This window comes from Microcaecilia unicolor, chromosome 9, assembly GCF_901765095.1.
Source record: "Microcaecilia unicolor chromosome 9, aMicUni1.1, whole genome shotgun sequence".
Taxonomy (NCBI): domain Eukaryota; kingdom Metazoa; phylum Chordata; class Amphibia; order Gymnophiona; family Siphonopidae; genus Microcaecilia; species Microcaecilia unicolor.
Genome location: NC_044039.1, coordinates 35,296,980 through 35,318,742, shown reverse-complemented (window position 1 = coordinate 35,318,742; position 21,763 = coordinate 35,296,980). Strand labels below are relative to the sequence as shown.

At 43.0% G+C, this 21,763-nt stretch overlaps 1 protein-coding gene across 1 annotated transcript in view; it reads left to right on the top strand.

The window, feature by feature from the left end:
• KIAA1549 (KIAA1549 ortholog) overlaps positions 1-21,190 on the top strand; it is a 227,335-nt gene extending 206,145 nt beyond the window's left edge. Inside the window, exons 17-20 of the mRNA XM_030214742.1 lie at positions 2,516-2,568; positions 10,286-10,431; positions 14,228-14,397; positions 16,360-21,190. Of these exons, the coding sequence (XP_030070602.1) occupies positions 2,516-2,568; positions 10,286-10,431; positions 14,228-14,397; positions 16,360-16,611 (621 nt within the window). The 3' untranslated portion in view covers positions 16,612-21,190. The remainder of the gene's footprint in view (positions 1-2,515; positions 2,569-10,285; positions 10,432-14,227; positions 14,398-16,359) is intronic.
• Positions 21,191-21,763: the final 573 nt, after the last annotated feature.

Here is a 21,763-nt window from a genome sequence, read left to right as displayed (position 1 = left end):
ACTTCCATATTCCCATTTGGCCGCAGCATCAACATTTCTTGTGTTTTGGAGTTCTAGGTCTTGCAGTTCAATGTTTCTTGTGTCTTTCAGTTCTAGGCTATGCCATTCGGCCGAGCTACAGCTCCCAGGACAATTTTGAAAGTCATGATGGTAGTGGCAGCATTTCTGAGGAAGAAAGGCGTCTAGGTACATCTCTATCTGGACAACTGGCTGATCAGAGCATCGTCTGCCCAGGAGAATCATCAGGTCACTGCCAGAGTAATTCATCTCTTGCAGTCTCTAGGCTGAGTGATCAATTTGTCCAAAAGCCACCTGATTGAGGTCTACAAAATCCTGAGTGGTATAGAATGAGTAGACATGAATTGATGCTTTACTCTTTCAAAAAGTACAAAGACTAGGGGACACTCAATGAAGTTACATGGAATTACAGTTAAAACAAATAGGAGGAGATATTTTTTCACTCAATGAATAATTAAGCTCTGGAACTCATTACTGGAGGATATGGTAACAGCAGTTAGCGTATATGGGTTTAAAAAAGGTTTGGACAAGTTCCTAGAGGAAAAGTCCATAGTCTGCTTTTGAGATAGACATGGGGAAGCCATTGCTTGCCCTGGGATTGGTAACATGGAATGTTGCTACTATTTGGTTTTCTGCCAGGTACTTGTGACCTGGATTGGCCAATATTGGAAACAGGATACTGGGTTATATGGACCGTTGGTCTGACCCAGTATGGCTATTTTTATGTTTTTATGACTTCCACCCAAACCATGGAGTATTTTGGAGTGCGCTTTGACACATTGCAGGGGAAGGTCTTCCTTCTGGACCACAGGTGGATAAAGCTGCAGAACTAGATTTGCAGTTTGTGGCAGTCTCGGAATCCTCAGGCCTGGGATTATGTCCATGTTCTGGCTCCTTGGTGGTGACTCTGGATGTGATCCCCCTTGGCCAGGGCACATATGCCGCCCCTTCAACAGTCCCTGTTATCCCATTGGTAATCCACATTGTAGGATTACAGTCTTCATCTGTATGGATCCTCAGGTAACAAACAGCATGTCCTGGTGGCTCCAAACGTCCAACCTTTGCCAAGGCGCTTTGCTGATGAGCTTGCGTTGGGTAGTGGTAGTCATAGATGCAAGTCTGTCCATCTGAGGGGCTCACTGTCTACATCACTATGCTTAGGGTGTTTGGAACTGTACGGAAGCTCAGTGGCCAATCAACTAATTAGAGCTCAGGTCAGTTTGTGATGATCCCAGATAACATTACTTACTTTATCTCATCCTTTATATTTAAGAATTGTTTCTAGAAATATGAGATATTATATGTAAACCACTGTGTACATATTGAGGCTGTTTTTAGTTGTGTGTATGTGTGTGTCTCTGAAATGTGTGTTTCCTTTTATTTAATGGATCATGTCAAGCTACACCTGTTGCACATTGTGTTGAATTAATCTGTTCATACGGGCAGTTAATAAATAATTTATAGCGTTGAGAGCTGTCACCTCCAAAGCAATTTTTTTTATACTTTAGAAATGTATGGATTTTTTTGTTGTTGTTGTTATATTTGTGAACAAACCATGTTGTTTAAGAAGTAACTGCTTGGTTATGGGGGGAGGTAGGGTAAGTGGGTTAATATAAATCACAGACTCCAGCTATTTACAGGTTTAATATCATCAAGTTAGTCATTTTGAATTAGGGAGAGGAGAGAATGAACAGGAATGGAGTTTAAACTATGGATTAATATGTACTGTACATCTCCAAACTGAAGAGTCAAAAGATTGGTAACCCGATTTTGAATCCTCTCTGCTTCGGTGTGACCTTGTCATTTTTACTGCCTCTCCCCCCAAACTGTGGTGTAAGTAGGTCATTTTAATAATAAAATTTGGAGGGGGGAGGGGTGGGACTTTGGATCTTCTCACATTTTGGATGCCGTATACCAGAAATGTGATTTCATCTGAGAGGCAGCAGCATGTATTTCTATAAAGCATTAAGATGCCTATTTGCTAAGTTTTGTTAGTGTGCATTAATTCTTAAATGCCAAATTTGGCACCTAGCATGCATTAAGGGAGTAATTCTTTAAGGAGGGTGCCAAGAGCATGCACAATGAATGGTGCCTAAAGTTAGGTGCTGGGACGTAGGGAGGGTTTTTTTTTTTTGGGGGGGGGGGTGGCGGGAGACTGTTGGGTTGTTGGATGGGAGATGCTTATAGGGGAGGCACTAGGGTTTGCTCTAGTGGAGGGAGTTGTTTGGGGTGGGGACGGGGACAAACAGTAGATACTCAGTGTTAAGTGAATCATTTTGGATCACTTGGAGTTAGTCTGGTAACATTTTGAATGTGCTTTGGCAAATAGACCCCTAAAGTGATATAGCACATACTTAGTCAAGGAGAGAGTTCAGTTCATACCCCTCCACCACCCCAATCTAAAACCTGAAGAACAGCATCCAGTTAACCACAAAATTGTAGTCTGTGGTTTGTTGCTTGGGTTTAACATGTATTTTTTTCCTTTGTTTCTTCTCAGCGGTATGTTGAATTTGGTGTGACCCCTCCTACTGCACCTGGCCTGATACCAAGGTAATGTTTTGTTGCTAATGATGGATTTTGGGGATATGTCTGATAAATTGTACAAAGCACCCTTTATTCAAATCCTCCTAGGACTAGCATACCAGGGGTGTAGCCAGGGGTGGGACCCAGCAGCAGTGCACTCTTGCCAACACTGGAGCAGGCTAGGCTCCCACATCCACCTTTCCCTCTGCAGCTGTTCCCATTCTAAAGGGTCACCAGCAGCTTGTAAGAATCGCTACGCTCTGCCGCTTCTTTCCCCCCAACTATGATGTAATTTCCTGGGAGGAAAGATGCAGCAGAGGGAACGCTTCTGGGTCAGCTGGCAGCAGCAGTGAATACACTGAGAGTACTTTGTGGCGTGGGATGAACATAGGGGATCTCTAATTAGAAAATGAATGGTATATAGAAACAAAGCTTAAAGGTTTGAATATGTGTTTGCATGTCAAGTGGTGCTTAGATGGCAACTTTGGCTATATCAACTAAGGCCGGTGCTGGGCTGGCTTCTACGGTCTGAGTCCTGCATATAGCAATCCGGCTTAGGATGGGCTGTAGAGATCTAGTAATTTGAAACGTGAGGGCAGTGCCGAGGCAGACTTCTACGGTCTGTGCTCCACAGATGACAAGATGAATTTGATTAGGCTTTGACGGCAACTCCTGTAGTTGGAGTGTAAGGATAGAGCCGGGCAGACTTCTACGGTCTATGTCTCAGAAACAACAAAGAGTAAGACCATGATCAAGTATATAATATCACGCTCACTGCTGATTTAATCTTGAATTGATAATGAATGTGACTGTTGGGCAGACTGGATGGACTGTTCAGGTCTTTATCTGCCGTCACTTACTATGTTTCTATAAGTTTAAGAGGGATTTTTACGCTTTATGTATATATTCTAATGTGATGTCAAAATTAGATAAATTTAAAGATGTTCAGCCCATGGCAGTCAGCATTTAAGCCACTGATAGCCATGGGCTGAATTAGGCTCAGATACTCAATGCTAAGCCATGTCTGGGCTCCATTTTTGATTATCTGGATATGTGTGGTCACCTGTAAGCAGTGGTGTGCTAGTAAATTTTAACAATGAGCTCATGAGCTCTCTCTATGGGCGTAGCCAACCCTGCAATTGGGGGGGGCATGGGTACACTGGAGGGGGGGAACAACACATTCCTTGCTCCCCCTTCCCCCACCCCTGTACGGGAGTGCTAGGCATACCTTTACTAGCTGAGATACCGAGCCCCTCCATCCAAATAAACGGATTGATACCGCTTCCCACTGGGAAGCGACGGCAGACTATTTATTTGGATGGCAGGGCTCGGCCTTCCCACTATCAACATAAAAGGGAGTTCTGTATGGGGCTTGAGGCCAAATTTTGGAAGCCAGTTATTAAATAGCCAGGGGGCTACTTTAACAACTGGCTCCCAAACTTCTTAAAAACTTAACAGACGGCTCTTGCGAGTCATTTCGAGACAGCTCCAGCACACAACTGCCTGTAAGTTAACTGGGTTCCAGCCAATATTCAAACCAGTGCTCAGTTAACTCGGCAGATAAAGTTAAGACAGCCTTTTTTTTCTGTCCTAGCTTTATGCGCTTACTAAACTGGTTAGTGAACTGAATATCACCCTAACTAGTTAAGTACTGGCTGTGCCCAAATGCTGCCCTGGAACTGCCCCAGTCCGTGGCATAGCGTTCAGAGACAATATGCAGCAGCAATACCCTCCTTAAGTGCCCCTGAATATTGGTGAATGGCCAGCTCAACAGGATTTAACCAGACAGCAGTGTCTTCTGGCCACCTCAACTATTTTCAATGTCAGCCCATTGTTTCTGTTTTTTTTCCATTTAGCAAGCCAGCCAACAGAAGCCAGTAAATATTGATACACAGGCTCAGCATGGCCTTGCAATTCTGCCTTCAACATTACATTACATCAGGGAGTGTTTGTATTTATTTGAATTACAATGGAACATCTGTGATTTTTTTATTAAAAGAAAAAGGCTACTATCTTATCAGCGCATTTTTTTCACATAAGCCATTTCTTTCTCACGACTTCAGTGGCCTTGAGCAAAGCCAGCTACTTTTTATTTTTCTAGTTTTAATTTTTATTGGTATTTTAAAAGACAAATACAAACTGAACAGAAAACAACCAATACAACCCCAGTATATGGAAAATGTCATGTCTAAGGGGGAGATGCATCAACCAAACGTTAAAAGATCCAAATCGTAAAAGTGCTTAACGAATTTGAAACAACGAAGAATGCACACAAAAAACAACTCAGAAATGTTTGGTGCGGTATTGAAAAGTACAATGTATCATACGTTCGTAATCCCCGTCGGTAATTGGTCCCTTAAGCATGCGCAAAGCAGCCAAGCGTTATGCTGGCTGCTCTGCGCATGCCACAAACAGTCAAAACAAAACAAAAAACACGTGGCTCCCAAAATAAAAACAAAAATCAAAAATGGATCTGGAGGGGGCAAAGGCGCTCGTCAAGAGCGTCCTGTATGGACGGCCTTGCCCCCCCCGCCCGAGGTCGCCGCTGCTCCCCGCTTCCCCATACATTATAAATTAAAAAGCAAAACAAAAATCAGCAGCCCCGGCCGGCCCCCCTCCCTTCCTCTCTACTCTTTCGCCCCACAGCTCCGCCTCCCGACATCAGACAGCATCAAGACCACCTCTCAGCTGCAATCAAAATATACCATTAGGAAACACTATCTACTTTGTACCACTCTACAAAAGGTTCCCATAACTTACACAATTTTTCCAAGCCTCCTCTCTTGAAGGCCATTAATTTACTCAGATAATGAGCACGTCAAAGTTTACTTTTCATACCATCTAGTTGCAGGAGTCGTCCACAAACGTGTTGCCTCTTTTTGAAGAATAACTAAACAAGAAAGCAGGACTGTACCGTATCTCAAAAAAGATATAGTAGAATTGGAAAAGGTACAGCGAAGGGCGACGAAAATGATAGTGGGGATGGGACGACTTTCCTATGAAGAGAGGCTGAGAAGGCTAGGGCTTTTCAGCTTGGAGAAGAGACGGCTGAGGGGAGATATGATAGAAGTGTATAAAATAATGAGTGGAATGGATCGGGTGGATGTGAAGCGACTGTTCACGCTATCCAAAAATACTAGGACTAGAGGGCATGAGTTGAAGCTACAGTGTGGTAAATTTAAAACGAATCGGAGAAAATTTTTCTTCACCCAACGTGTAATTAGACTCTGGAATTCATTGCCGGAGAACGTGGTACGGGCGGTTAGCTTGACGGAGTTTAAAAAGGGGTTAGATAGATTCCTAAAGGACAAGTCCATAGACCGCTATTAAATGGACTTGGAAAAATTCCGCATTTTTAGGTATAACTTGTCTGGAATGTTTTTACGTTTGGGGAGCGTGCCAGGTGCCCTTGACCTGGATTGGCCACTGTCGGTGACAGGATGCTGGGCTAGATGGACCTTTGGTCTTTCCCAGTATGGCACTACTTATGTACTTATGTACTTATGTACAATGTGAAGTCAGACAAATCCGGAGGTTGCCAATGTAATAACCAGAGTTTAGGGCCTTCAGATATGCTCACTTTCAACAAGGCAGAGAACATCTTTACATTGGGCCCTGTTTACTAAGCCGCGTTATAGGCAAGTTAGCATTTTTAACTCTCGTTAACCATGTACTCGCGTTAACCGTGTACATGCCTACAATATCCCTATAGGTGCCTACAGTGCTCGCGCGTTAATTGTAAGTGTGTTAAAAATGCTAACACGCCTTAGTAAACAGGGCCCATAGTCCGTTCAAAATTTCTGTATGAGAAGGCAATCCCACCAGACATAACAATACTCTCACACCCTCTCCAGTAGCTCTGAGTTGTAAGAGGTGAAAATGTGATATTCTAGTTGGGTATAACTTACCAGTGGAAGCTCAGGCTGTGTTTGCCTCTTGTTTGTCTGTCCTAATTAGATTGTAAGCTCTGTCGAGCAGGGACTGTCTCTTCATGTTCAAGAGTACAGCGCTGCCTACGTCTAGTAGCGCTTTAGAAATGATAAGTAGTAGTAGTACCCCATATTCAACAAAGTTGGATGAAATGGATATTTTAAATGTCCTCTGATAAATTGTTTTTGCCAAATCTGATCAGACAAGGATCCCCCAAGATCTTGCTCCCATTTGGACATGAAGAGTGTTTTTCTGTAGGTTCTGTCCCAAGAACATATCGTGTATTTTAGAAATAAGTTTTTTTCTGAGCCAAATCCAGTAGGAAGGCTTCCTCAAATGGAAGGGGGTTACCATTCAATCAGTCCCGAATGGGTGACAATCTCAAGCCAACTCCCTTTAACTTTAGACTAGAGGCTTTCTCTCTTTTTTTTTTTTTTTCTGGCATATTTAGCTCACAAATTAACCATTTCTTCAACTATGAAAACTGGGCCTAAATTCACATTTACAGTGGAAAATATTATGAGGGTAATATTCTGCAATCCAGTGAGTGATGATGTTATTTAGATAACTTTAACCAGATTTTCACAAGACATATCTTGAAAAGTCTGTTGCTGAATATATATGATTTAAGGTATTCAGATAAATTTAGATATGCTATTTTGATGGCCTAACTTAGCTAGATAACTTTGTCTGGAAGTCCTGAATATTTGATAAGGTTTTGCTATACCTTGGGAACATCCTCAGTTCCACCTGTACTTACTCTTCAGAATCAAGTTGGCGGGACAAAATCTATTTATTTCTTAGGATTTATCTACCGCTTTTTTGAAGGAATTCGCTCAAGGTGGTGTACACTGTACAGCAAGAATAAATCAAACATAAACAATAGACAATTACAGCAGTAAAAATATTCAAACAACAATATGGCATAGCATACTGCTTACAATGTCAACACAATATGTAATAGAACATTTTAATGTACAGCATGGGGTGTAAGCAAAGATGGAACATATAGATAGATAAGAGAGTAACAGGAGTAAGAAAATAAGGGACTAGTTTAAAGAAAGTTGCTTGAACATTATCTTAGCTAGGGTAGGGTGGATAAACATGTCCTGCTATATAGTATGTGCAGCTGGTTTCATTTACTTCTTCTGTTAAAGGCCTGGTTGAAGAGCCAGCTTTCACCTGCTTCCTGACCTAGAGAGCCTTTCAGGGAGTGCATTCCAGCGTGTGGGGGCTACTCCAGAGAAGGTTCACTGGCAGTAAATGTAACCACTAAACCCTCAGATTTGTCTGTGTAACTCTGAAATTTACATCTGTCAATGGATAACTCCTTTAATTTGTCTTTATTCTAAAGGCTTTGATCCCTTTCATACATTGTTATATCAGATTTCAGTTTTTCTCCTTCCTCTTTGCTGGTTTAAATTTTGTGTACTTGTTGAATGCTCTTTTCTGTCCCCTTAATATGGGCTTGACATTTATTGAAAAACTGATTTTTGCACCGGTTTATATCTTGCTTGGTTTCCTTGATTATCTGGCTTGAAATATATATTTCAAAGGTCTTCAACTTAAAAATGCAAAACAAAACCCAGCACATGCAGCACTCTTTACAGGTTTGCCTATGAATGGTGCAGTGTAAAGACAGGGTGACAGGTCAGTCTGTGCTGAAGCTTCATGGATGCCTGGAGAATATAAAGTATTGCAAACCAATGAATAAAGCCAAAGCATAGATAAATTTGGGGTATTTGGAGGGGAGGGTGGGAAGAGAATGCATTATAATTCAAAGTTTGCATCCTATGGGAATTTTTTTAAGCCACTGAATTATGAGGGCCACTACTAAAGTCACAGTTCAGTGGCTTAGATAATCTGTGCTTAGAACACCAATTGGAGTGGAGATTTCATCACTGCCGATAAAAGGGAGCAGTATATATTTTGAGTGAGATAAATTTAGCCTTGGGGAAAAGACCAGAATGATTAATCATCAAGTATGCAGTCTGGCAGGCTGCATACTTCATGCTTAATCAAGTAAGCATCAAGTATGCAGTAGGAGCAACCTAATGGTTAGTGTAGTGGACTGAGAACATGTTCGTTTCCCACAGCTGCTGCTTGTTACTCTAGGCAAGCCACTTAACCCTCCATTGCCCCAGACACAAAACTTAGGGGTCCTTTTACTAAGCTGTGGGGAAAAAGGACCCCACGGTAGTGGCGCGCCAGAGCCCTTTTTACTGCAGCGGGTAAAAAGCCCCCACCCCCCCCCCCCAAATGGCCATTCTGCACGATAACTCTTACCGCGTGGCCATGCGGTACAGAATACTTACTGCCACCCATTGAGAGCCCAGGGGTGCACTGGGGGGGAGGGGGAGCAATGCATTCCTCTCTCCCCCATGTCCCTGTGCTGGCGCAGTAGGCATGCCTTTGCTAGCAGGGATGACGAGCCCGGCCAGTCAAATAAATGGACTGCCACTGCTTCCTGCTCCGAGCAGCATGCTGGGACTTCTCGCACAGGAGAGGGCCCAAGCCCAAATTTTGGGAGCTGGTATAAAGTAGCCATGTGGGGGGGAGGGGCCTACTTTAACAACCGGCTCCCAAAATTCTTAACTTAACGGGTTATCACTGTGCTAGGAAAAAACAAAATTCCGGCGCACTGAAAAATGGCACACACTCAAGGGGCCTCAGCGTGTGACAAAAACGGCCCCTTTTCCACAGCTTGGTAAAAGGACCCCTAAATGATAAAAAAAAACACCTGTTATTTTCTAGACATAATTCATGAAAAAGGGGGTACTACTATCTTAAAATGTTTTAATAAAAATTGCTTTAAAATTTCCACGTGAAATGCAGGCCTGATATTCAAAAGAGTTTGATCAATTAGAAGAAGCTCCTGCCTGGTTAAACCATGCTAAGCAGGCTGAGGGCCGCCAAGAGGGGGAGGGGCAAGATTCCCCTGGCCCTGCCTCTAAAGAGGGCCCAGTGCCAGCAATCAAAAGAGATTGCTCTGCTGGCACAGTTCCTTCTTCCTTCTGCATTCCGCCTCCAGGACGCGGCAGGAAAAAGGACCTGTAGCCGGCAGAGCACTTTCTCTCATTCGCTTCTGCGGGGAGGGGGGGGGGCAGCGGTGGTGGTGGCGGCAGGGTGAAGCGGCAGTGGTGGTGGGAAGTGGCAATGGCGCTGGGAGACCCTGAAGATTGTTTGCCCTGGGCCCAGCTTTGTCTTTCGGCAGCCCTGAGCAGGCTGGGAAGGGATATTCAGTGGAACTGGACTGGGCAGTGCTCTTGTGCATTATTCTTTGCTATGTATCCTATGTTGTTTATTGTAAGCCACATTGAATTCAGACTTGTATGGGATAATGTTGGATATAAATGTCACAAGTAAATAAATAAATGTAGGCACCGACAATATTTAGTGCTGGTACCTGCATAGCTAACTGGGAAGTAGATCTATTTAAATATCGGTCCTAAATTTGTCCGGGTACATCATTGAATATCAGCCGTACCCACATAACTTCAGGTATTCAATGCTGGTGCCTGGTCATAACCGGACATTGAATATCCAGGTCTAATTTGGCCAATGGTGTTTTAAAAAACACTGTCCGCTACTGACTGAATATTGACCAGATTGATTTTATAGTTTTCTACAGGGCACTAAAACACCCTCCAGTAAAAATGTCATACTTCTCGGTGCAGTTTCACTCACTATTATGAACTGAACACATTTAGAAAGCCAAAGTGAAGAAATGAATAGCCTTCTAGGCCAGTGTCAGTGTACAAGGGAAAAGTGGGTTATTGTGCTTAATTTTAAATCGTCCCCTTGTTCTGTTCAGACAAGGTTATGGCCCTGGCTTCCTTCCTCCTGGAGAATCAACACATTCGGAGCAGCAGCAGTCAGAAGTTCAGTATTCCACCAGAGGGATATACCCGGAAGAGGTACCATCAGTGGCACGACCCCGACCTGTTGGCAGTATTGCAGGTATTTTATTAATTTTATATTTAGTCTATGTCTTTTCATTAGCTCAATAAAATACAGGAGGCATTTTCCTATCCTTAGAGAACTTAGAATCTAAATTATCTATTAGAAGCATGGGACTGTTAAGTGACTTGCCCAAAGTAATTAGGAACATCAGTGGGAGAAGTTCTTCTGTAGTATGCAAGGATATAGAGGTTGAGTCAGCGTTTTTTTAAATGATGACTGTCGCCAGCTAAATTAACCCTGGATGTTCCATGCCAGGCCATGTCTGGGCATCGGCACTGAATATCGGGGGCTAATTTAGTGCCATGGCTGTCAGACCTTATACAGATCCTGAACAATATTGTGTTGAGACTTGTATAAGAAATTCATGTCCAGATCCCGATCCCACCCCCAGGGCCTATCTTGAAAAATCCCTGATGGTCTAATAATGCTCCTGCCCATATCTGAGGCCACTACAAAATGGCTGCTGCATTCTGTAGCAGCAGCCTCACGGTACTTCAACACTGGTGGCTGGTTACATTCACTTCATAAAGTTAGGACAGACTTTTTTTCAGTCCTAACTTTATGCAGGTTCCCAGCCGTTTAGAGGGCTGAATATTGCCACAAACTGACTAAATGGCTGCTCCGCCCCAAATTCCCCCTTGCAGTGCCGCTGAATATGGCCGCTTAGCCCTGGACAAGCGATTGAAATGGCCCCTCCTGGCTGTTTAAATCCCATTGACTATCAGGTGGGTGGTGTTTATCTGCTGCTGCTGACTTACCTCTTCCAGGATGTATTTGAAAGCAGATTCTACACCATCACGGGGTCTTTAAACACAGGCCTACATTCAAACAATTGCTGTCACGTCTTACCACCACAATAAGAAGTCTTGTGTTGGAGGGAAGTGGGATGGAGTGACACTTGAGTGCAGACTATGTTTAAGGGCCCCACACTAGTGCTGTGTCTGTTTGCCCTCAAAAGAGGTACGGTGGCGGTGGTAGCAGAAGGAAAAAGGAAAAGTGGGAGATGCTGGACATAGAATGGGGTAAGGAAGGGGGGGGAGATAAGATGAGATGATGAAGGAGGGAATATAGAGCAGGGAAGGGAGATGCTGGACTGCTGGGAGAAGGGGTAGAGATGGGAAGAAATGTTGTTGACCATCTGTGGGACAGGTAGGGGGTGGTAGGGGGATTCTGACCTTCAAGGAGAGGATGGGGATACTGACCAACTGGGAGAGGTCAGAGGGGAAGGGGAGAAGATGGACATTTGAGAGTGCAGGGAAGAGAAGGGGGATTGCGGTCCACCTGGCGGGGTGGGGGTTGGGGTTAGAGAGGGGAAAAAGAGATACCAGCCAGGTTGGGAGTCGGAAGAAGAAGGAGAGATGATGACCACCTGGAGGGAGGGGAGGAGGATATGCTGGTGACCTGAGGATGGAGGAGAAGAGTTGATGTTGGACTATGGAGAGATAGGCAGGGGGGATGGGGAGATACTGGATTATGGGGAGTGGGGAGGACCTTGAGCCATCCTTAGTGATGGGTGGCTCATGGCTGAAGATTTGCCTAGGACATCAGGTAGCCTTGGGCTAGCCCTGATTTTTACCTACTATTTGAAGAGACATTCCCAAGGACAGGGCTGGGGAAGGGTTTTCACTTATGGACGTACTTTTGAAAATTCAAGTGGATTTGCATAATTTAACCCAGGCAAGGTGATTGCCTCAATAAGTGTTTTTCCGGGGTAATGATCAAAGTGGAAGTACACATGTACTTCACTTTGAAAAGTCTGGTAAAATCCGCGCATGCTATTTACAGTACCGTGCTGCCAGTTATAAAATTACCCCAGAGAGTCTAAGACAATATTTTCAAGATTTATTTTGTACATATTTATTATTTAACATTTCTCCTTCACCTTACTACTGCTGCCATGGTGACTTAGAATAGAAATTGCAGTATTCAGAGTATTCATATGCTTGTAAGAGCACTTGTGACCTCAAATGTCCCCTAAGTGTCGATAGAGGACTGTACCATACAAGAAATGATACCTTTGCATCCATACAATGTACATTTATGCCCATAGAAGGCAGCAAGGGGAAACATTTCCATAATAAGTTACTGGAGAACATGCAGTGCATGCGGAACCTTGCAGGTTTAATATCGTTCTCCTGTTTAATCTTTAGCCATGGAACAGAGGTGGAAAAACACTGTTATGTAGAAGGGAAAACTGCTTGATAGATTCTGTGAAACGTAAGCAAGGCTTTCCCTAAGACTGATCAGACGTAGTATGCTTGCACACTCTTGTTGCCCTAACAGTATCTCGCCTGGGCCCCTTAAATGCAACATTCATTTGCTTTTTGCCTGGGGAAGTACTGTAGAAGTTTGTGATTTGCTCTTTATGAAATTTGAAAATCATTATTATGAACAGTTAATATACCCCAAAAATGTTTTTTGGTTTTTTTTTTTTGGAGGGGGGGGGTTGTTTGATTATGCTTATATGGATGCCACCAGCTACATGGCAAAGATCAGACAGTGAAAATCCGCCTAGGCAGAGGAACACAGATCCCACGTCAAATAGACAACCACTAATAAAAAGTGGGAAATAGACCAGGCTGACCGGGAACAAACGAGGAGACGTCTAAGGGTGGTAAATTGGTGAAGACTCGACACAGCATTGTGTTTCAGCGGTTAGCCTGCTCCAGGAGTCTTCATATAGTGTGTATAACAACATCACATGGTGAATGATGGTTGATAAAAATAGATGAGAAAATCTGGTCTTGAAAAAGACTTTTGTAGTGAAACAAGATATGCAGCGCCTATGAGCTGTCTCTGCTCTGACTTTTATCAACCATCATTCACCTTGTGATGTTTTTATACACACTATATGAAGACTCCTGAAGCAGGCTAACCGCTGAAACACAGTGCTGTGTCGAGTCTTCAGCAATAAATGTTTTACCATCCTTAGACGTCGCCACGTTTGTTCCTGGTCTACAGTATTTCCCACTTTTTGTTACTGGCTAAAGAATAGACAGCAAAATTAAGACAGTAAATTATATGAGCTAACCAGGCACAGGTCTGAATATTGGCCAGTGCCCGGTTAACTTCTAGGTAACCATTGAGACCCAGTTATTCAATGTCGAGAACTGCGCACACCCCAGCATTCAATATTCCAGGTCAGTTCAGCCCACGGCTGTGAGAGGCTCAAATGTTGCTTACGCCACAGGCTGAATATTAGATGGTTTGTTTACATCTTGTCCTACCATTGTTCCCTTGTATATTCTACCCAAAATTTAAAAAAATTACTCAATAATCCTCCAGGCAGACCCACAGTATCACTCATCTTGAGCTACTACTAAAAACAGAATCAGCCAAATCCCAAATACTTACAGTCAAAGGCTTACAGTATATGCCCCCAGGCAATGATCTTTGATAAGCAGGTGTCCTTTCAGTCCTCCCATCTAGGTGTGATTTTGGGGTGAATATTCAAAGTAATGTAATCCCTCTCCTGCCTTTCTTCCAAAGTGTACACATTGAGATTTTTTTGTCTGTCCCCCATATCCTTTATAACAAAGACCACGGACCATTTTAGTAGCCATCCTCTAGACTAGTGTTTCCCAAGTCAGTCCTGGTGTACCTCCTTGCCAGTCAGGTTTTTGGGATATGTACAATGAATATGCATGTAATAGATTTGCATACAGTGGAGGCAGTGTATGCAAATCAAGAGAAAACATCTTAACCCCTAGCTGCTTTCCTTATGACAATTAAATTTACTGCAAAAAGCACTGAAATAACTGAATAAGTTGATGGACGCTGCTTTTTTGTCAAGGTTCCTCACAGATCCAGCACCTTCCTCAAGTGGGTGTAGCGAGTAGGATTGGAGCTCAGGTTGAGGTTCCTTCTGGCAGACCAGGGCACGGGCAAGCTGGAGGACCAGGCGGCTGGCCTGCCTTCCACGGAGATGAAGAATTTCCACGGAGTGGTCTTCATAGGGACACAGTGAGTACCAGATGTGTGCTGAAGATGCTGCCAATTTTTCTTTATCACTTCACTTATCGGGGCCCTTTTACTAAGCTGCGCTAAAAGGTGGTCTGCACTTTGACTAGTGTGTGGGTTTCCCACACACGGAGGCCAGTTTTAGCGTGGCTCTAAAATGGCCGCATTTTCTATTTCCCCCCATTAATGGCTACATACTAATTTCCCAGTTAGCATGTAGCCATTAGTGCAGGAGCCCTTACGACATCTATTTTCTAGGCAGTAAGGGCGCCTGTGTTAACTATGCACTAATTGGTTAGTGCAAGGTGATGCAGCTGTGCTAACTGATTAGCGCTAAGCATGCCTACTCTCCACCCCCCAAACACGCCCCCAGTGGTAATAAATAAAACTATTTTATAGTGCATGGGACGTATGTGCTGATCGGAAAACTACCATGAAATGCCTGAGTGCGGCTCAAGGTAGTGCTTTTTAGCCTGCGGTAAGCACGCATTAGTGCTTACCACAGCTTAAGAGCCCCAGCATTTGTAACCATCTCTGGGAAATGGTGACTAAAGTCTCTGATCCAAAATGTTGAGAGTAACCAATTTTTCTTGTCATAGGCCCAGCAGTATGAAAAAGTTAAATGTTTGAACGTCTGTAACTTTGTATTTTTTCACATAAGTAGATGCGGGACCGCTGAGAGACAGAGCCACTACTGCCACTTCTGCTCTCCCTCCCCCCCCCCCCCCCCCCCCCCCCCCCCCCGCTCCCATGCAACTGGTGGTAGTGTCCTGGAACCACTGACATGGCCAGCATCTGCGCATGAATGCAAACTGAGCATGTGCAAAGGGTAGGGCAGCAGAGGCTCCAGCTCAGCGACACTGCTGGCTGGACAGGGTGTAAATGTTCTTTCTCCTGGGAGGAGATCTTCGGCTGGCAGGGCTTGTGATTTCAGGAGGGCCTGACCCCAAAGTGGTAGGGCCTGGGCCCCACCTAGGTCCACCCTTGGCTACCCAGCCTGAGACAGACCCTAGCACCAGGCATCCCTTGGAGGCCTGGGTCTGCCTGTCTTAAGTGCACTGCACCAGGGACCTGCATACTGCTGTGATGGACCTGAGTATGACATTTGAGGCTGGCACAAAATATTTTTAAAGATATTTTTTTAGGGTAGGAGGGGGTTAATGGGAGGGGATTAGTTACCACTGGGGTAGTAAGGGAAGGTGATCCCCGATTCTCTCTGGTGGTCATCTGGTCAGTTCGGGCACCTTTTTGTGCTTTGGTCGTAAGAAAAACAGTACCAGGTAAAGTCATCCAAGTGCTCGTCAGGGAAGCCCTTTTTTTTTTTTCATTATGGGTCGAGGACGCTCATGTGTTAGGCAAACCCAAGTCCCGCCTTCGCTACACCTCCGACACACCCCCATGAGCTTTGCTCATCCCTGCGACGGAAAGCAGTTGGGGACGCTCAAAATCGGCTTTCGATTATACCGATTTGGGCGACCCTGTGAGAAGGACGCCCATCTTCTGATTTGTGTCGAAAGATGGACGTCCTTCTCTTTTGAAAATAAGCCTGTAAATCTCTTTATAGAATATGGTCCTACTAGGTGCCCAAGTTATATAATTGCTCCCAGAGAGCAGAAGTGTTCTAGGGGGTTGGGGTTAGAGAGGGGTTTTCACTTCTGTGCATAATTTTGAAATTTCAAGCATATGTGCATATATTAAATCAGAAAATTTGTGCATGCCAAAGAGCAGATGCAAATGTAAGGACATAATTTTTCTGAAGTGACTTTCAAAACATGAGTACACTTCTAAAATTCAGTGAAGTCCACACAGGGGAAATGTATGTGCATTTTTCAGCCATGTACACAAATATAAAATTGTGTTTGACTCTAGCTACAATTGTGAGTCCTTTGCTTTCTCCCTGTACTACTGCACTTCAGTTACTTGGACTATAATAATGCAAATCTTCTTCTGTATTTTACTTATCAGACCCATTTAATCAGCCATCAGGAATATCCCTCTTCGCCGGTGTTTCAGATGCCCAGGTCTTCGAGACAGCCATCAGCTCCACCTGCTCACCTGTCCCACAGCAACCTCCAGGGGCCAAGCCTGTTTTACCCTTCCAGTTCCACAGAGGACCTGCAGCCTGGCCACTCATCTGTCTCTCTTATCAAGGCCATCCGAGAAGAACTGCTCCGACTTTCTCAGAAACAAACCTCGGTGCAGAACTTCCATAGCTGATTCGTGGCTGCACTTACCAGCTTGCTGCCTGTCTGCTTCCCATGGAAGCAAGATTCAGTGGAAACCTGCCAGGTTTTGTTCTTCTGAACTAGGAGAGAATCGGTACTGTGGTAGGCGATACACACCAGAAGCAAAGATTGGAAGAAAGAAGTGAGGGATTTCCATAAGTCTGATCAGAGGCAGCCTGCTTGTCAAAATTTCACATCAAAAGCAAATGATCAAAAAAAAGGGGGTGGGTAAGAAATAATCTGACCGTTCAGTGCCCTTGTTTGTGGAACTGTGTGAAGTTTGCACCTGGCCAGAACGTGTTACATTGTCCTTTAACTAAAGTTTGGAAACTGATCATCTTCCATGCAGGTATATATTCATATGTGCTCTGAGAAAGGAAAGGGTTTTACTGCTTGCTTACAGAACAAAAACAAAATCATCAATGAGTTTAAGAAATACTTCAATAACAGAATTCACTTGTACGACCTTGCATAAATAGGTGGGGGGTCAAGGATGCTGAAAGAGATGGAATTCTTACAAATTTCGGACTTTTTGTGACAGATCAAAACAATGAGTTGTTGAGGGCACAGTCGCCCTCACTCTAAATTCCATTTTTTCTGGTGCTGAAGCTTCAAGTGTTCTTTGGATTTCTTAATGTGGAATCATGACCCTTTGCGCCTAGGAGTGCGCCTCGGCGTACGCCCAGAGACTTGGTCCCTTAGGTCAAGAAAACAGGTGATCCAACACAGCAAGAACAACAAAGAAGTGAAAAAGAATAGTTGGTAATGAATACTCAAGCTACACATGATCGTAGTGTGATAAAAATTGTACATATTAGATTTTTATCATGAAAATACTGATACACTGGCATAACTATATGGAGGCTTACAAGCCAATTGATCAAGTACATGGCTTACTGAGTGGATGAGATAATCGGTCAATATAAGGGCATGGTCATGAATATAGGCTATATATTTGCAGTACATTTAAGCAATAGTGTCCTATACTGATTGTTGATTACTGTTCTGTTGAGTGGAGGAAAAGACCCAAGACTGCATGCTGAATTGGAAGGGTACTATTGCTGTTATAATTGACAACAAAATCCTTTTTTCCTTGATGCTCATTTGTTAATGGGCAACATGGAAAAAAATTGCTCATACAATGAATGATGATGATTGTAATGGTCCTTTATAGGTAGACAAGCCCTTGAAGCAGCCGCCTTCCTGTTCACCTCAGCATACCAGAAAGGGCATTAATTATTCATGAAGCGCAACTCATGTCTGACAATCAGCCCAGCGGTAAAGTCTGACAAATCTAGGGCCTAATTCATGAAGGCTTTTTTTCCTGTTCTGTGTCTGTGACGAAAAAAAGCTTAGGGAATGAAGCTGTTAAACAGAATATATAAATATGTTGTCCATAGTATGAATTTGTGCACATATTTGCTGCAGTAGAACTATTGGTGGTTTCTTGTCACCATCTATCCACACTGATAATTATATTTGAGCTGCTAGAAAATGTCATACTTTTAAGTCTCTTATTTTTTGTAGTGCTTAATCTACCAGCATTTAAAATAATGTCCACTAAAGTACTAAATTTTGCAGACAACTGCAAGATTATTTTAATGTAACTCTAATTAATTAAAATAATGAGTATAGGTTCTCAGGTTTTTATTGGTAATCATATTAAAATTGAACTGAAGCTAAAGTTGCAGGCAACCTCTGTGACACATTGTGGGAAAAGTAGGTTCTACAAGCCACAATATGTGTCTTGAAGTGACTCGCTGTGGATGTTGCATCAGCACAGCTGCAGGGGGGTAGAGCCACTGGTGTGTCTTTGCACTGGACACTGGAAATGCAGTTACATCTGTAATGGGAGCCAGGGTTGCATCTCTGCATCAAAAACTGATTTTCAGAAGCATCTTTGTGGCAGGAGCAACTGAAGGCATCTAGAGCCAGGCATGTAGAGGGAGCTGTTAAAGGAACGCTCTCATAAACTATAAAGCACAAGTTAAAAATTGTTTTTATAATTTTCTGATCCCTTGTTTAGCAAGCATTGTTCATCTTGCCCTGTTGTACACGGCTCTCAAACTCCCATAATGCCTTCCTGTTGACAGTGTCATACTAGGGAAGCCATATGAATATCAGTAATAGTAACAGAACATTGGAGAGAGTAGTTATTTTGATTCAGTAATTGAGGAAGAAAGACTGTAGTTGCCTATTGAGAAACAGAATATATAGCTAAGAAACGTGAGAATATTCCTATCTGTCCCTAATGCATCTTCAATATCACAAAGCTATCGCATTGCCAACAGTCACGAGGTCCTCACAACAAAGTGAGGCTGAGCTGAAAAGTGAAAGTAAAGCTAGAAGGCCCTAAAAGGAAGCTTAGAATTGACAAAAAATAGAGGCAATAAATCCCAAGCACAACATTTATATTCCAGAACCACATTGGGAAGATCAGGGAATTTTGTTGGGCAAATACAATCCTTTGATTGTATTTCTGGTTCCTTAAAACAAAAAAATTAAATACAAAAACAGTACAAGCCACGAATAATACTATAGTGATTTAAGATATGTATAGCTGTAATATTAGTATTTTGTGAAACCTTTCCTTTAACTCAATCTTGCTGCTCTTTTTGTTGAAGTTGGAAGCTTATACTCAATGGGTCAATACTAGAACAGCGAAAGTTCTGCAAATGGATAAAAACCTAAGAGGTGATCTTTTTAAATATAAGGATGTCTTGTAGATTGATCATTGAGACAGCTGTGTGTGGGCTTTAGACTGGAACAGTGGATGGTTTGTGAAGGGAAAATGTATTGTTGAAGCCTTTCTAATAAAATAGGCATGTGTGCATACTGCAGGTTAGGTATGTTGATAGAGCTCTTTGAGGTCTGGTCTGGAACTGGACGGAATGCTTCAGCTAGAATTAACATTATGGAGGGGACCCCAAATTTGAATAGCAATAGGTGCATCAATCAGGGTTGAGCTACATGCCCAGAGCTAAGGTGAAAAGCTACTCAGTACTTGTATCTTCTGTACTTAGCATTAACCAGTTCCACCAGCTATTCACTTTGATAAATGCAAAAGCAACACCAGCATTTAAAAAAAAAAGAATTACAATATAGATGAAACCATATATTTCTGTTTCTAGGTTCAGAGCTATCAGGTGTAGGGTCTTTCTTAGTTGAAGCATGACTGACTTTTATGACAATACTGAGGCAGATTTTAGAAGAGATGTCCAACTTAGAATAAGGTCATCCAAATCTGTACGTCACATACAGATGTCCATTTCTCATGTACTTCAGGATTTTCTGGCATTTGAGCCTTTTCTAAGATATGTGAGAAACGGGCATCCATGTGCTGGAGACATCCAGCATGAGCATTTTACAAACTGAAACATCCAAATTGTGAATGGGAAAAACAAGGGATGTTTTTGTGGTTGTATAGAAAAGTCTTTAAAAAGATTGGCGATGCACTGCTAAAATGCAGGATACAATTTTTAAAAAAAAAGTCCACGAACTGGAACGTAAGAGCTTAAATTGTTTGATGAGCCACAAAATATCACAGTGAAATTCTAGTTTTACCAGCGCATGATCAGTCTTTTTAAAGACATGCCTGGTTATACATTTGACATTGAATCATAACAACAAACAGACTCCTGAGGCAGGCACTATTGCCGAAACAGGGTGCCGTGTCGAGTCTACTTTCAATAAAGGACCCATTTTTCACATCATTTTCCCGTCTTCTTGGAAGAGGCCTGTTGGTCTTGCTACTCCCTCGCTTCTATAATTTTCAACTTGGTGCCATAGGCCATATGGTTCATTGCCTTTGAGAAAGCTGACGTTTTCTTGCTTTTTTTCTCACTGGCCTCTTTATTCATAAATAGCTTATTGGTGATATTGGTGTCTTGATGGCTGCTACTATTGTGCATTGAACATCAGTGGTTAGGAAGACTCACTGTTTCTGCTTGCTGCTCTTTTACTGTGAATTTAAGCAACATATTATCCATACCAACCTTTAGACAAACCTATTGTTCAAAGTTCTATTTTTATCCTGATTGCCGCCTCTCAATATTAGCAGTGTTTGGTTAAAGTAAATTTCAGATCTGGTCTACCCTCCAGCTGGACATTATGAAGAATTACAGAATATGGGGAGAGGGAGAAGAAACGTTTGCCATACTCAGATTTCTTAAATTACAAATAAAAGATTTATAGGGCATGTTGGTTGCCATGCCCTAAGCACTGTTTTTTCAATATGATGTATACTACTGCTTCAGAAAGGAAAATTTAAAAACCTAGAAAATGCCTTGCCTAGTTTTGAGAAGAGCACAGAAAACTGGCTCAGAAATAGAGACCACAAGTGATCCATTTTGCACATTGGTTGTTGTGAAATGTGAAATGTTAAATCTGTTGCTGGTGTTTGATGACCATCCTACATGCCTTATTATTTTGTAATTACTGCTCTTCTTTCTCTTTTTGGTGAATGCCTCCTTAGCTTTGGTACTTTCCTGTTTAGCTGCAAAGCACATCATTATTAATAAACTAGTAAAAAAGGCCCGTTTCTGACACAAATGAAACGGGCGCTAGCAAGGTTTTCCTTGGAGTGTGTATGTTTGAGAGAGTGTATGTGAGAGTGACTGTGTGTGAGAGAGAGTGAATGTGTGTGCGTGTGAGAGAGAGAGAGAGAGTGTGTGAGTCTGGGTGCGAGTGTGTCTGTGAGAATGAGAGTGTGTGCAACTGTGTATGTGAGACACAGTGTGAGAGAGAGAGAGTGTGTTTCACACAGATACAGTGTGTGTGAGAGAGAGAGAGTGTGTGTGTGAGACACAGACTCTCTGTGAGACTGAGTGTATGAGACCAAGAGAGTGTGTGAGTGACTGTGTGACACACAGTGAATGTGATACAGTGTGAGACGTAGAGTGTGTGAGAGACTGTGTGAGAGTGAGAGAAAGAGAAAGAAAGACATTGACGGTGAGAGAGAGAGAGAGAGTGTGTGTGAAAGAGTGTGTGTGTGACAGAGATACCTCCCCCCCCCTCTGTGGTTTCAGGCCCCCCTCCCTCCCTGTCTCTGGTGTCAGCCCCCCCCCCCCTCTCTCTGGTGTCTGAGCGTTACTGTGCAGGACGCTGAGCTCTGGCTGTGCTTCAAGGAACTGACCAATCCTATT